The following is a 17,079-nucleotide window of genomic DNA, read 5'->3' as shown; positions in this document are numbered from 1 at the left end:
CCATCTGACAACAGGGCATGCAGTGCTGGGCCAAGAATTAACACTGGGACCTGGCAGCATTTTGCGGCATTTGAAAAGAATGTGGCCGCAGCTGCATGTACATGTTAACACACACGGCAGCGACTAATAAGCATGGCAGTGCCTGCAGTACCGCAAAATGACCAGCGACCCCTTTGATGATCAGCCACCATTTTCCTGCCCCTCCTTGTTTCTTTCTTACAGATGTCAATTGGGATGTCCTAATATCCAGTGTCCTAATATTCTATTTGCTATCCTGAATATTCACTCTTAGCAAGTCAAATTAACTTTTTAAATTACTGCTGTCATCAGTTAACAGCTGGGCCATGACTAGTGGTTCCAAGCTCACAAAATAAGTCTGTCTGTTTCAACATCACCTTCTTCTTGAGGGAAAACAAACCAGCTGGGGCTTTTGAATTTGGTCAAATGTGCAAATATTTTCTGTTCAGAAAAGACTCTTAGCATATCCCTGCCCATCAGGTAAAATTTTTCTTTAACAAACAACTGATACTCTAACTCAAATATTTTAGGTAAGGTTGAGAGCAATGATAAATAAAATCCTATGTACAAGCTAAGGAACAAATGAAGTAACTTTATAAATGTATTTTTCTTTATGTTAGATAAATATTGCAGTCAAATCTACAAAGTTTTGAGGAGAGAAAAATCTATGATTAAAGAATTTGGTACTTTATCAAAATATAGTTTATAATTGAAAGCATTAGGAAAATATCCTCATATATAAAAGGTTTCAGAAAGTAAGTACTCTTTCTGGAAAAAAAAATTAGAATCCATGCATGATAAAAATGCTTAGCAAGCTAATAATAAGAAGAAACTTTAACCTGATAAAGGGGTCTACAAAAATGTGTATGGCAAATGTCATACATTTAATAATGAACACATTCCCTTTAAGACTAAGAATGAAGCAAGGGTGTCATCCCTGATTACTTATATTTTACCTTTTACTGCATATCTCAGCCAATGTAGTAAGACAAGAAAAAGAAATAAAAGTTAGAAAGATTGGAAAAGAAGAAACAAAACTGTCATTATTTATAGATGGCACAATTTTTCTAAGTGGAAAATTTAAGAGAATCTACAGGGAAATTATTTGTAGATTAATGAATGAGAGAGTTTAGAAAATTTGCAGAATACAAAACCATACAAAAAGTTAGTGCATTTCTATATACTATACAGCAGCAATCAATAAGAAATGCTATTTACAATAGCAATAAAAATATAAACCATTTTGGGTCATATTAAACAAAAATTATACAAGCCATTTATGGAGAAAAGTACAACTTTTATTGAAAGATGTTAAAGAGACCTAAATAAATTAAGATATACTATGCTATGATATTGGACTTAATATCAAAGGTGTCAATTCACACCTAATTGATCTAAGATTAAATACATTTTAAATCAAATCAACAGGGCTTTTCACAGAGCTTGACAAGTTTATATAAAACTATTGGAAGAGCAAAGAGACAAAAATATCCAAGACACCCCAAAGAAGACAAACAGATTACGTTAAAATTAAGACTAGCTACTGACACCATAATGTGAAAAGACAAGCTTCAAAATAGAAGATACGTTAAGAATACATAACCAACACAGTATGCATCCAGAATATACACATAATCCCTGTGAATTAGTAAGAAGACAACCGAAAAGAAACATGGGCAAAGGCCATAAACAGGCATTTCATGAAACTACTACAAACGGCCCATCAACAAATGAAGAGCTACTAAACTGCATCATTAATCAGGAAAGGGAAAATTAGAACTATGGGAAGACACCTTTTCACACTACCAGAACGGCCAAATTTTAAAGTCTAATAGCACTGAAGATTGCCAGTGCTGTGGAGGTGCTCGCATACCCTGCTGGAGGGAGTTTAATAGATACAACTACTTTGGGGAACATTTCAGCATCACATACTACACCGAAGAGAAATTCTTGTAAATGAGGTGTGTCCACATGGTTAGTAATGGCACCAAACTGGGAACAATTTAAATATCAATCAATAGGAAAATAGATGGATGAACTGTGACACAGTTATATAAGGAAATACTATACACCAGGGAAAACAAATGAACTACAACTACATGCATTACCATGATGGGCCTTACAAAAAGTGCTAAGCAGTGTTGATTTTCCCTAGTCAGCCACGGAATTGATTCAAAGAAGGCAAAACAAACTGACATATTATTTAGGTAATCGTATATATGTGGCATATCTTTAAAACAAGGTTTGGCCTGGCGCCTGTTTTGGTAAATAAAGTTTTATTGGGACACAGCTCATTTATTTATATATTGCCCCTGGCTGCTTTCACACTAATAATGGCAGAGTTGAGTAGTTGTCACAGAAGTTGTACGGCCCTTTATAAAGTTTGCTGATCCCTGCTTTACAGGAAAAAAAAGGAATGATTAACCCAAACTGCAGGATAATGGTTACCCCAAGGACACAGAGGGGGTATAAAAGAGAGGGGCTTCTACTTACTGAAGTAAGGGATTATTTCTTAACATAGGTGGTAGGCAGATAAATTTCTAGCACTATTAACCCTTAAAATATACATACATGTTTTATATACTTTTTTGTTTGTATAATGTATTCTATAATTTAAAAACCTTTTAAGAGGGAAGAGAGACCGCTTCTATCCTGGCAGTCACCCCTGGGGTGGAAGGACCCTGGAATTCTATGACGTAAGTCCTTCATCTATATCTTATCCTAACTCTGTCATCATCTTGTTTGGTGAAATTCTCCTAACTTTTCTAAGCAGCAGACTATATCCAGAAGCAGCTTTCTACCCTAAAATTCTAGCCTTCCTGGAGTTGTAGGATAAAAGAGTGTGTTCAGGTTTGAAAGACTGAGATCTAAATGACCTAGTCAAACCAATCTTCCAGGGCAGACTTCCCCTAACAACACCTGGGACAAATGTGCGCCTTTCCCTGCTTGAGCATTAACCATGTGAGAGAAGGCTAGGGTCACAAACAGCCTGTCCATGGTTGCAGACTTTCCACCAGGACCGGGTGCTTCCACATCCTGCTCCCCAAACTACCATTTAGCTTCTGACACTGTTCTTAGCAGCACCGTATCAAAGGGACGTGAAGATCATCCCATCTGGGCCCATCTGTGGTATGCAGGCGGTGCATGGATGCATCTGGGATCCAGGCCTGTATGTGGCCACAAGAGCCATGTGTGGGTGCATCTGGAGTCCATGCACTCCCCCACGTGACTTTCCACTTTCCGGTCAATGCCAGCGGTCAGATATTCTTTATAATATTAAAACAAAATCTCTACCACTCTAGCTTCTCCCATGAATTCCTGTTTTTTTAAATCTGGTGCATCACAAAACACACCCTTCATTCACAAGACATCCCATCCCATTTCCCCTAAGTAAAATGCACAGTCCATCTTACCTGTACAGATCTGTGATCAGCTTGTCCTCGTACCGAGCACACAGGTTGTTGAGGACTTGCTCATGCTGGCCAAACAAGCGGATATAGTTGGAGGAAGGGAAAGGCTCCTTAGAAAGGCATGTGATGGTTTCCACCATTTTATACTTGTTAATATGTATTCGGAAGTAAGTTCCATCTTTCGCATTGCCTGTTACTATTTCTGAACCCTGGAGGAGAGTGGGTCAGAAAAACAACACTAGAAACATTTTTGGACATTGGGAACTTTATCATAGCAATTTATTTTCCAAAACAACAGGTATCTTATTGTTTGTTGCAAATAACAGTAACAGATATTGATTAAATTCAACAGAAGATAGCAGTGTGCCCGAAACCACATACTTGGACTTAATGACTAAATGTTCCTCAGGATATTTTAAACTGTGATTGCATTGTTCTGTGTTTCTAAATTAGTTGCTAGATTATAGCCAATTCTCTATTACTCAATACTTGGCATAGCTAATATGTGGAACTGAGTTTATGCCCTTCTGTGAGTGTGTTAAGACTGTTAATTTTCTTAGTTTTTCACAGCACTATTTTGAGAAAAACTTCATAGTCAAAAGTGATCAGGAAGACTTTCAGTTTTTTAAAATGTACTTAAACAAAGGAACCAAGGAAAAGGTTCCCTGACAGCTGGGTTTGGGGAGAGTCAGCTGTTTGGTAAGGTCTGTTGCCAGGAAGAAATTTCAATTGTATGGGAAATACACATACACATTCTGCAGGCTACTTTTTAGTTTGTAAATTGTCAAAGCTTTATGTCCCGTAGAAACTGGCTAAAACGGCCATATAAACCCGATGACAAGGAAAGATGCCGTTTTATTCCGTGTCACAACCAACCACTTTTTCTCTTTCAGCCCCTAATAGCTACCGATTCTACCAACCAGAGACACGCTCCCCACGGGCTCAGACAACCAAACCGGAACCCACAGCAGACAAACACGGGTTTTGTTGGTAGTGGTTCAACCTGCACTTTACCCCTAGAATCTGAACTTAATCCATGGGAACGCTCAATAAATCTTTCCTAAGTGCATATAGATTTAAGCTTTAGCTCTGAACTTGAATGTGGCATTTAGAAATCCAAGACAAGTTGGACTACACTGATCCCAAACATTTACTTAGTCCTGGACATCCCCTGGAGATTTTGTCTAAACAAGGACACATGGTTTAACTGGATTTTTAAATAAATTGAAGCACTGGTGGTGTTTGGATATCACATGGTAAAACCCTGAGGAGTTAGCCAATTATAAAGGCACCAGGTAAGGTATACAGGAGGGATGTTAGGTAAATCCTTGGCCAGCTGCAAGTATGTGTGAGAAATAGGGTGTTTGGGGTTGGCAGAGAGAACAAATACAGCTTGGGAAAGGGTTTGCGGGATGGCACCCCAGAGATGGTGCGAGAGGTCCCTCGTCCATAGAGATGGATGGATACAGAGAGGAAATCCACCTCCACTGCAAAGGGATCCGAAAAAAAAATTCTGCGAAGCATTACCTAACAAAACAATGGTACATCACACAATGGGGTACAACACAACCAATATAAATTATCAGTAAACCGTATTTCACAACAGGGAAATGTGTTCACAGCATATTTTATACTATAGAAGCAGTTTTAAAATGTACAGATTATTCCTTTTTTAAATCAACATTTTAACAAAATGTTAATGGTTATTTTCTGTGGTTGGGAGACTGGATCATTTTGTTGTTTCTCTTTCTGTTCATTTGATTATCTATAGTTTTTAAATTTAAAAAAATGACTATCACTGCTAAATGGCTGAAAGTTTTTAAATACTCTGGCTGTGCTGTGGCAAAGAACCAAACTTTTGATGAAAAAAATTGAGAGAGAGAAATGAAATAGAAAACAGAAGCAAGGGGGAAGGAAGGGAGTGAGGGAGGGTGGGAAGGAGGGAGGGAGGAAAGAAGGAAGGAAGGAAGGAAGGAAGGGTGGGAAGGAGGGACAGTCTAGTGTGGAAGGGTGGGACTTGTCAGGAGAAGAGTTTGGAAAAAGCCAATTTGAGCCACAGGCTGCAGACTGTCTGATCTCCTTATCCAATCATCCCTTCACCTTTTGCTCTTGCCACAAGTATTTCTCTAGTCCTAGATTACCCCACGGAGTTTTTTTTCATTACAGTCTGTTTACTTTACGTCTTGACTGCTCAGACTGAGGCACAGCAGGGCTGGGGCACTTGACATTGCGGAATGATCCCTGTCATCAACTTTACTTAGTAGCCCATCATAGCAAATACTATTTCTGAATTAAATACACACAGATCTATGAGAATAAAGAATGTGCTCGTCACGTGCATTTCTAAGGTGAAATACAAGACTTTAAAGACCCTTTGAGTTAGGCACCAGCAGCTTTAAGCTTAGTCTCAGACCCCAGATGTGGGAGGCCCCTTTGCAGTAGGGATGCCTTGGTGGAAAAGGTGAGCGAGTGTCTGCGGAGAGCCACCCTCTCATCTTTGTGGGAGGGTGGCTGGGGGTCCAGGAGAGGGGCACTGTCAACAGCCCTGGCATAGTTTTAGCACCAGGTTTCTTCAGGGCTCACTGGAGAGCAAGATCTTGGCCCACCCTTCTTCTCCTGTTTGTTATTTCTTTATACTGAGTGATTAAGGAAGGGAACCCAGGCATCAAGGGGCACACTTTGAGATCCGCCCATGTGGCTGAGAAAATCTTGACTTGGCAGAGTTTCACTAAATACTCCACCTTCTGCTCACAAGGACCCTGTGTTTAGGGGGGATGATTTGGCCAAGGCTGAGCACCTCAAGAATTGGGCCACTGTGACACGGAGCCCTGGCAGGTTGTTGGCTGAAAGCAGGGAGTCTGAGCACATGTGCTTTCTGATGTCAGCCTGTTCCAAAAGGGTGGTGTCGTCAGCACCATTTTCAATAACTTTTTGTCATGGATCTGTTTGTTGGCGGGGAGGGGAGGCATTGGTCTTAGTTTTCTATTTAAAAGTTGAATTATATCTTTGGTTTGCTTCTGTATGTTTAGGCACATTATAGCTATGAGGGCTTAAAGAATGCAGAAAGCAGCAACACTGTAGAGAAAGAAATGACTTGTGCTATGATAGCTAATCATAACTATAGAAGTAATTGTGTCCATTTAATGAGATTTGGCACGGTGTTAACATAATTGGGGGGAAACATTCTGGGAATTTGGAATGCATCAAAATACTTTGCATTGACATTAAAGACAATGCTGCTCCAGGTGGGCTTCTCAGACGCAGATCACCCTTGTAGGGCCGGGTATACCTATCTGCGTTATTTAGGTCATTCCTACGCAGCTGCTGACAGCTCAGGAAAATCCAGACAAGTGCAGAATGCAGTCTGCCTCTCCTCCCAGAAAATCACTCCACTAATGAGTTAAGGCAGCTTCCGGCCCTGCCATCCCATGAGGGATTCTGGGGTAAAGAGGACGATTTCATACATTTTCCAATTCTGTAGAATGTGTCTAGTTTCTTCCTTTTAAGTATATAAGTAAATTGTTAGGAAATCTGGATCTGGAATTTAAGATTTTAATGGAGTAACTCGTTCTGGTGTGTTTCTTTTTCTTTCCCTTTTTCTTGAATACAATTATCCTTCAAGTTCCTTTATGATTTTGACAAAGGTTGGAAAATGGCCCTGGACTTCATGCCAAATGCAAGACACAGGATTAATCAAAGTTGGTGTGCAAGAAATCAAGCTCCCAGCTCTCATGATGAACACACAATTTTAAATTTAATGGTATCCAAAGCAGAATTTGTTGTGACAAATTTCTTTACTCTGTGGTGTGTAAGCCAACAAAGCATGTGGACTGGAATATGTAAGTTAGCTTATTATGTAGACGACTTGGGGTCTCCTTTCTCCCTTTTGTCAGGTTACCTCTCAGAGAGCTCATGAATTACTAAAGTAACTTCTTACTTAAATATGCCAATTCATGAGTGGTATAAAAGCCTGATAAGATTCATCTGTACTACATTTATTCTCAGAACAGTAATTTAGTTTCTCTAGTGAAATATTGTTCAATGAGCTCCATCCTGATCAACTGGCTACATTTCGGTGACTGCCTGACCATTTTGGCAACAATTTTACTTCATCAAATTAATTACAACCCCAAAAGATTGCCATGGAACTATCCTGCATTTTTTTCCCTTGGAGAATAAAATGGAAAAAAAAATCTGTTTAGATCTTGTGTACTAATTAAAAAGAAGGCCCACCTGGCAGAATGGTTAATTAAAGTCAGGGGTCCTGTTCAAATACTGTCATAGCACCAGCCAAAGAATCTATTAAAGTTGCATTCTTACTAAAACTCTCATTATCTAAAAATCCCTTTTGGCTCCTCCTCTGGCTTTATTCAGAAATAAACGAGACTGCATATAGGAAATCACACAGTGTCCTTGAAGAACCTGCCTCTGTCTGAAATCAAGTCCAGTATTTTCTAGCTCTTTGACATATTTGGCTCCAGTTATTCATCTACAATGACCACAGTGCTCAGCCCCCGAACACATCATCTGGGCTTCATCCTGTTCATCGAATGCCTCGCCTTATCAGTCGCAAACTGCATCCTTCAAAGATGGCCACGACAATATCTGCCATCCCACACACTCTTCTACAATATGACCTTAATACTCTTCCCATTGAAAAATGAACTCTATGTCCCCTCTCCTTGAATCCTGGTGGGCTGTGACTGCTCCAGCTGAGGGTGTGAGGGAAGTAACACTGTGTGACTTTCGAGGCCGAGTCATGAAAAGCAATGCAACTATCAACCTGCTCGTGAGGATACTTGCACTCAGCCCTGAGCTGTCACATTAGCAGCCTGACTAATCTGAGGCTGCCATACTATGAGGAAGCCCAGGCCACACAGACAGCCTAGGTATGATGCTCTGGTCAGCACTCCCTGTGTTTGAGTCATCCCGGCTCAGGTGAATAACAAGCCTTCAGAGGATCCAACCATTATGTCACCCCTAACCTTCTAGTCGTCTGAGTAGAGGCTCCAGACACTGTGGAGCAGTGACAAGCCCTTCCCATTGTGCCCTGTCTGAAGTCCTGACCCACAGAATCTGAGCAGAATCAAGTGGCCGCTTCATACTGCTAAGTTTTTTTATGAAGCAATAGACACTGGAACGTCATTTGCTATAATCCTTTCTTTATTTGTAAGAAAGTTTTGCATCAGACCACATATACAATACACACCTAAAAGTATCTGGGAGAGGCCCAAGGGAAATAAGTTTTAAACACAGTTCTTTCCCTGGAAGAACCAGATTTCATTATTTATTTGGAACTACAATTAACAATAACATCCACCAGTGATCAGTCACCTGTTTTTTTCCGTAAAAGGCAGTGTTACTTTATATATGATCTCTAATAATCCCAGAAATGCAGAGGAGTTGAATAACTTGTTCAAAGTCCATGGGAAGTACAGGAAAGAGCTGGGAGTCTGATTTCCTCAAGGGAGAAGGGCCAAAGTCCATTAATTTATACAGTTGAGTCTGCCCCCTTTTTGAGGAATTTTCCAAAGCTTCCATTTGCGTCTCATTGATTAGAACCTGCTATAGGCTGACCCCATTCTCAAGAAAATCTGAAAAATGTGTTTAAGTTGGTCATATCATTGATATCCCAAAATATTCAGGTAAGAAAATGGGAACTGAAGTTACATTGGCAACATCCAGTGTCTGCCTCACTGACAAAAAAAAAAAAGCAAACATGATACATCAGAAAGAAAACCCCCAGCTGACAACAAACACTCGTTTGGGACCATCTGTCAGAGAATCTTATTTGAGGAGCTTGCCAACTGACCAACCACATGTCCTTTTTGATTACCTTGAACCTAGGGATGGCCCCCATCATACTTCTACATCTCCTGGATGATCCTTCTGGTGTAATTCAGGGAGGGCAAGAGACCAACAGGATCTGCATGGACATTCCAGACCTTACACAATTTACTTGCCATGTTGCCATAAAGGCGGTTATTTTAGTTATCTATTGATGCATCACAAGTTACCTCAAAACTTAGTGGCTCAATGTCCCTTCAGTAGGTGAATGGAGAAATAAATTCAGACAAGGTAGTACTGTGTTTCCCAGAAAATAAAACCTAGCTGGACCATCAGCTCTAATGCGTCTTTTGGAGCAAAAATTAATATATGACCCAGTCTTATATAAGATTGGGTGTTATATTATAGTATATTATACCTGGTCTTATATTAAAATAAGACTGGGTCTTGCATTAATTTTTGCTCCAAAAGATGCATTAAAGCTGATGGTCCGGCTAGGTCTTATTTTCGGGGAAACATGGTACTACTAAGATCTGAAAAAAAAAAAAGAGCTATCAACATGAAAAGACATTGAGGAAAAAAATGCATACTACAAAGTGAAAGAAGCCAATCTGAAAAGGTTACATACTGTACAATTCCAACTATATGACATTCTGGACAAGGCAACACTATGGAGACAGTAAAAAGATCACTTGTTGCCAGGGGTGAAGGGGAAGGGTGAGTTGAATAGGCAGAGCACAGAGGATTCGTAGGACAGTGAAGCTACTCTGTATGACATAATAATGCTGGATACATGTCAGCATACATTTGTCCAACCCATTGAATGTACAACATCAAGAGTGATCCCCTGGGGCGGCCGGTTAGCTCAGTTGGTGAGAGCACGATGCTCGAAACACCAGAGTTGCAGGTTCGATCCCCACATGGGACAGTGTGAGCTGCACCCTGCACAACTAGATTGAAACAACTACTTGACTTGGAGCTGATGGGTCCTGGAAGAACACACTTAAAATAAATTTTAAAAGTTAAAAAAGTAAAAGTAATTGTGGTTAAAAAACAAAAGAGTGATCCCCTATAAAACTAAAAGCAACAAAGGAACAAGACAAACAAATAAAGAAACAAAAACTCATAGATACAGACAATAGTTTAGTGGTTACCAGAGGGTAAGGGGGGAGGGGATTGGGAGATGAGGGTAAAGGGGATCAAATATATGGTGATGGAAGGAGAACTGACACTAGGTGGTGAACAAACAATGTGATACATAGACGATATATTATAGAATTGTACACTTGAAACGTATGTAATTTTACTAACCATTGTCACCCCAATAAATTTCAATTAAAAAAAAGAGTGATCCACAATGCAAACTGTAGACTTTGGATGATAATGATGTGTCAATGAAGGTCCATCAATTGTAACAAATGTACCACTCTGGTTGGGGATGTTGATAATGGGGAGACAATGCGTGAAAGGAGGCAGGGTTATATGGGAAATCTCTGTACCTTCCTCTCAAGTTTGCTGTGAACCTAAAACTGCTCTAGAAAAATTATTAAAAATCAATTAGTGGCTCAAAACAATAAACTTTTATTACCTCAGTTTTTGAGAGTCAGGAATTGGGAATAGCTTAGCTGGGGTGTTCTGGCTCAAGGTCTTATAAATTTGTAGTCAAGATGTTGTTGGGGGCTGCATCATCTGAAGGCTTGCCTGGGTCTGGAGGACCTACTTCCAAGACAGCTCACTGACATGGCTGGCAAATGGCTAATGGCTGGTGCAGGGATCCTCAATTCCTTGCTACATGGACCCCTCCAAAGGGTTGTCTGGGAGACCTTACATCACGGCAGCAAGTGACCCAAGAGGGTGCAAGGTGGAAGCTGTAATATCTTTCATGACCTAGCCTTGGAAATCATACACTGTCATTTCCACAAGATCCCACTGGCTACACAGGTCACTGGCTATCCAGTGTGGGAGGGGACCATACAACAGCATGAATACCAAAAGGCAGGAGTCACTGAGGGCCATCTTGGGGCCGGCTACGACAGTGGCCTTCTGATGCATGAACCAATACATTGCACTGAAGACTCTGAATAGAGAATTTCACCCCCCTGTAAACAAAGTGTTATATTTGAAAGTAAAATGAAATTCAGGAACAATACTTACAAAATCCGGCTGGGCCATTTGTACCTTCAAGGAAGTTTGAATAGCAGGCTTGGTGATATGCAGATAATGGTAAGATCCAGGAAGAACGCCTCCTAGAGGAAATGGCAGGTTTTCCACATTTTATTTCAGTTGTTAAGGTGGGTAACAGAGCTTATGTCTGTGCCGCAGGACAAATGGAGATGCCTACAAATGGTGGTGCTACTCAAACCTTCCCTAACGTACTGCTATTAGCAAGGAACTCCCTGGGATAGTGGGTTTTACTTAGTAAAATCGATGTGAATGTGCCATTATACCCCAAAATTATACCCCATAATATAGCCAACAATGCTCCAAGATGTGCCAAATGGATCCTGTGTATCTTGTGATTCCTTATAACTCCCGTCACTCTACCCTACACCTGCCAAAGACAGACCAAAACCTTTAGAGGCTTTAAATGTGGCAGCGATGTTCCCATCTCCCTTCACTTATCCAATATGTAACAAAAATATTAAAAAAGTGAATGTTATAAGGAAAATCAATACATTTCTTGTTCAATGCTTTAGAAAACTATCATTATGAAATTTTTAATATTTGTAACTTTCCCAGAAGTACGAGCCTGACCTAGCTCTGGTCTTTGACACCCATCCCTTCTCTTCCTCTCCCAGGGCCATCACCTTTCCTAAGGTCTCACCCAGAATGAGAAGCAGAGCAGGACTTCTCTGAGGCCACTTAGACAGGTAGAAAACATAAGGACTGGAAGACAGATAGGGCTTTTGTCTCTTCAGTCTGATGCTCTAGTTACAGGCTTCGAGTCATGGACACCTTGGGGGTCTACGGATGGCTGTGCTAGTTAGTCTAAAATTTAAAATCCAGATCCTGAGTTGTAGTAGCCTATTTCAAATGCTCAACCTCTTTCAACCTCCTGGAAGTGAACAAACAATTTTGTAAGTATGTACATTTTCCTGCTGGAAGGTCTACAACATTCAAAGACACTAAAAGTTTCAAAGATATTGCTCACCTCTTAAACATAAAGAAATCCTGTGTTACTCACATGATGATCTCTTTAGGGATCAACAAGGCTTAGTGGATGAATGTGAACTGTTTTACAGCTGGAAATGGTTTCGCTTATCCATCCAGATAACAGACTAAGACCTGGGATGCTTAGAAGGGTCTCTTCATGTCTGAACTTATAATGAGAATGCAGGTTTGGTAAGATGTCAGGACATCGCACCACTGTGACCAGTTGCGAGTGTCCTCTGGGCAAGTTACTGATCGTATCCCAGTCTGTTTGTTTATATGTAAAATGGGACCACAGTTATGATATAGTCCATCCTAAATACTCAAAATGCAAATGATATTGTAATAATAATACTGCCAGGTCCATAATAAATGCTTAAAAAATGAGAGGGAGCCCTCCTCTGTCTCTGCAAACCCACTGAGGGACAGAGGAGTCTCCTCATGAAGCCCAAGAGAAACATGACAGGCTGTCCTGAGCACTGACCCACTAACTGTTGGCTTTATCAGAGGGAAGAAGGGGGCCTACTACACACCTTGGATCTTTGCTCCCTTGTACATGGGGATGAGTCGGTCGAGATCAGCTGGAGGCTCTGTCACAGGCTCAAGGGTCGGATCAAAGAGATTGAGCATGGCTGCTGCCAGCTGGAAGCCAATTTCTTTGGAACTGAAGCTACTGTGACTCCACTCATTTGAGTAATATCTATTGGAGAATTTGGTTAGGGAGCCGGCAGCTCTGATGGCTACGTCGTTGGTCTGGAAGTTCACATCGATCACGAGTCGACCATCATACACAAGACAGGCATCATTGATCGCTTTAAATGTTTCATAATCCACACTTTTCTCAAAGAAGCTGAAGAATAGCTGCAAAAGGAACAACCTCGTTATTACTCCGTTATCACTCTTTCCCTTCCCAAGAGTGTGAACAGTCTCCAGGGCATTTTATTATTTGGAGCACACACACAAAAATATAAATCTCCTAAAAGTTTATCATAATGCTGTGTGTGTGTGTGTGTGTGTGTGTGTGTGTGTGTGTGTGTGTGTGAGAGAGAGAGAGAGAGAGAGAGAGAGAGAGAGAGAGAGATGGGGGCGAGATGGAGGAGAGGGAGAAGGAGAGAGAGAGGGAGACACTTCTCTTTGGTAGAAAAAACAAGTTAAGATCATCCAGTGTTACCTTTTTTTTAAAATCACTCATTCTAGACATCCAGTGGCGAGAAGGATGCCACGTGATGAATATCTACCACAAAAGGAAATATTTTTCCCCACAAGGAAGTTTACAGTCATAGAGATATCACCTCCCCTCATTCGCCTACATTTTGAATAGCTGTGTCTCAGCCTCCTCCCATCTTCCTCTTCCTGTGTCTGACACTTAGGTCTCTCTAGGTTCATTCTTGGGGTCACCTCATCCAATCTTGAGTCTTCAGATTGCCCCAAACTTGGCCTTTTACATCCCAAAAGCCTGTCCTTGCAAGATGCCCCAGAGAGGATGAGAGCTCCATCAGCCTCCGCATGTTCCATGTCTGCACTCCTTCCTTATTGCTTCCTGCTCTGGTACCGCACACAGTCATTAAATAAATATTTACAGGGTACCTGCTCTATGCCAGACACTGCGCCACGGAAGGGTCACAGAGCCCTCTGCATGCTCCTTAGAAGTGATCTGGATGCCTCCTCCACCCTCTGCCTAAATTCCAATGCTTTCTCACGCTCGTCTGAACATCTTCTTCTATGTTGATATTAAAAGTCATTAAAGCAATCCAAGTTTTCATTTGTTGAAGTAGTTGAGATAAGTTCGATCGTTTTAATTTTTACCTAAATATAGTTTGCCACCTTATTAAAAGCATGATAAAAATGATATGGATCCTCATCACGGCCACCTCCCTGCTTCCTTTACACGCCTGCTTTATCCACCTCATTTGCCCCACTTTGTACAAAAATCGGCTCTTCTGGGCCAAAGGTACCCCCTTTTTTATCTCTTCACCACACACATGAACAGTGCATGTATGATCCTGTGGTAGTGACTAGTCATGCATAACTTAAATTTAAATTTAAATTAATTAAAATTAAACAAAAGTTAAAATCCAGATCCTGAGTTGTAGTGCCTATTTCAAATACTCAAAAGCTACAGGTGGTTAGTTGTTGCCACATTGGTCAGTGCAGATACAGACTATTTCCATCATCGCAGGAAGTTCTGTTGGACAGTGCTGAACTCAGATCTGTCATCTCCGTGATGTCCTTTATTCTCCCTCAGGGAACCAACAGGATCTCCCTCCTTTTCTCTGTTTCTGTTCACTAGCTATGTAACCCCATTCCAGTTACTCCCATCCCAGGTAGCTTCTTTCCTTCAAATCTTTTTTAAAATGTTTATGTTTCATACTACTTACTCAGAGACCACAGAAAACTATACTTCTCTGAGTCTCTTTCTGACTCTGAATCTTTTTGTCTCCCTTACTCCTCTTTTTTTCTCTCCTACACTCCTTTCCCGTCTATATAAAAATAAGTTTCCCACTCATAAAAATATGGAAAGCCATCTCATTTGAATTGAAATTATACATTTAAAAAAAAACAAACAAACAGTACCATCAACTTCTTGAGCCCCTGAAAATGTTCAAAGTCCCCTTCACCATCTACCCAGTTTTTTCCCTAATTAAACCTATTTTTTGTTAAGTAGCACATTAAATCTGCTAGTTCTTGTTTTCCTGGGTTTTAAAGATTACTAGTATTGCAATAGTATTATTTTATATTGTTTTGGTGTAGGCATTCACAATTTGCCTACATTTGGGGTTTCATAGGAGGCTGTGGACTAGATGGAAAAGCAAATCTAACACTGTTCATGGGATCTAAGATCTCTCAAATACAATTCATGGGCTCCTGTAACGCCAACCGAGTATCACACATTGGATAGAATATGAAGTAGAAACATCTGGCCACGTTGATGTTCTGAACAAATATTTAAGACTACTTATATTTATAATTCTGATTAAGGAGAACAAAAGTCCCTGGTTAGCAGATTGAGAGTCAGTGATCTGATAAACCTCCTTCATCACGCATTCTGACAAACACTTCTTTAAAAAGTTTTTTTACAGTGGTACCTCGGTTTTCTAATGAAATCCACGAGTTCTGAAATGTTCGAAAACAGCCAACAGCTAGGCCTCAGGATCTTGCACTCAGGGGAAGCCATGTGACATGTTCGACTTCTGAGTCGTGTTCGAAAACAGAAGCATTTACTTCCGGGTTTACGGCATTCATAAACCAAAATGTTCATCAACGAGACGTTCGAAAACCGAGGTACTACTGTATTCTATTTCAACTAAAAAACAAAAAGTTCACTCCTTTCTCCCACCCCTACTCCCCGCCTCTTGCAACCACCAGTCTGTTCTCTGTATCTATGAGCTTGTTTTATTTTTTTCAAGATGCCACATACAAGAGAGATCATACCATGTTTATCTTTCTCTATCTGACTTATTTCACTTAGAAAAATGCTCTCAAAGTCCATCTATGTTGTCACAAACAGCAAGATTTCATTATTTTTATGGCTGAATAATTTTTTATATTAAGCTATACACGAATATATATATATATGTATGTGTATATATATACATATATACACACACACGTGCGTGAGTGTGTGTGTATGTGTGTGTGTATGTATCTCACAATTTCTTTATTATTCATCCATTGATGAACACACTTAGGTTGTTTCTATATCTTGGCTACTGTAAATAATGCTGCAATAAACACAGGGGTGCCTATATCTTTTCAAATTAGTGTTTTTTTGTTTTCTTCAGATAAGTACCCAGAAGTGGAATTGCTAGATCATATGGTAGTTCTATTTTTAATTTTTAGAGGAAACTCCGTACTGTTTTCCATAGTGGCTGCACCAATTTACATTCCCATCAACAGTGCACAAAGGTTCCCTTTTCTCTACATCTTCACCAACACTTGTTATTTCTTGTCTTTTTGATAATAGCCATTTTAACAGGTATGAAGTGATGTCTCATTGTGATTTTTTATTTTTCATTCCCTTATGATTAGTGATATTGAGCATCTTTTCATGTACCTGTTGGCCATCTATATGTTTTCTTTGGAAAAATGTTTATTCAGATTTTCTGCACTTTTTTCTTTTTGCTATTTAGTTGTAGGAGCTCTTTATATACTTTAGAGATTAACTCCTTGTTAGACATATATGATTTGCAATTATTTTCTCCCATTCAGTGGGTTGCCTTTTCATTTTGTTGATGGTTTTCTGTGCTGTGCAGAAGCACTTTAGTTTGATGTAGACCCATTTGTTTATTTTTGCTTTTGTTGCTTTTGTTTTTGATGTCAGATTCAAACAATGATGGCCAAGACCTATGTCAAGAAACTTACTGCCTTTGTTTTCTTTCAGGAGTTTTATGATTTCAGGTCTTAAATGTAAGTCTTTAATCCATTTTGAATAAATTTCTGTGTATGGTGTAAGATAGTGGTCCAGTTTCATCCTCTTGCATGTGGCTGTCCAATTTTCCCAACACCATTTATTGAAGATACTGTCCTATTCCCATTATATATTCTTGGCGTCTTTGCCACAAATTAATTGACCATCTATGTGTGGATTTATTTCTGGCCTTTTTATTCTGTTCCATTGATCTATGTGTGTTTTCATGCCAATACCATTCTGTTTCAATTACAACAACTTTGTAATATAGTTTGAAAAAAGGGATTGCAATACCTACATCTTTTT

At 39.9% G+C, this 17,079-nt stretch overlaps 1 protein-coding gene across 5 annotated transcripts in view; it reads right to left on the bottom strand.

Annotated features, from left to right (window-relative positions):
- Positions 1–17,079, bottom strand: part of CFAP61 (cilia and flagella associated protein 61) — a 336,449-nt gene that overhangs the window by 57,071 nt on the left and 262,299 nt on the right. For all 5 annotated transcript variants that reach the window (XM_033094245.1, XM_033094247.1, XM_033094246.1 and 2 more), the window contains 3 exons: positions 12,899–13,226; positions 11,370–11,461; positions 3,432–3,637 (listed from right to left, as the gene is read on the bottom strand). In XM_033094245.1, coding sequence (XP_032950136.1) covers positions 3,432–3,637; positions 11,370–11,461; positions 12,899–13,226 — 626 coding nt within the window. The remainder of the gene's footprint in view (positions 1–3,431; positions 3,638–11,369; positions 11,462–12,898; positions 13,227–17,079) is intronic.

This window comes from Rhinolophus ferrumequinum, chromosome 23 (genome assembly GCF_004115265.2).
Source record: "Rhinolophus ferrumequinum isolate MPI-CBG mRhiFer1 chromosome 23, mRhiFer1_v1.p, whole genome shotgun sequence".
Taxonomy (NCBI): Eukaryota; Metazoa; Chordata; class Mammalia; order Chiroptera; family Rhinolophidae; genus Rhinolophus; species Rhinolophus ferrumequinum.
This window is presented reverse-complemented; position numbering and strand designations above follow the sequence as displayed.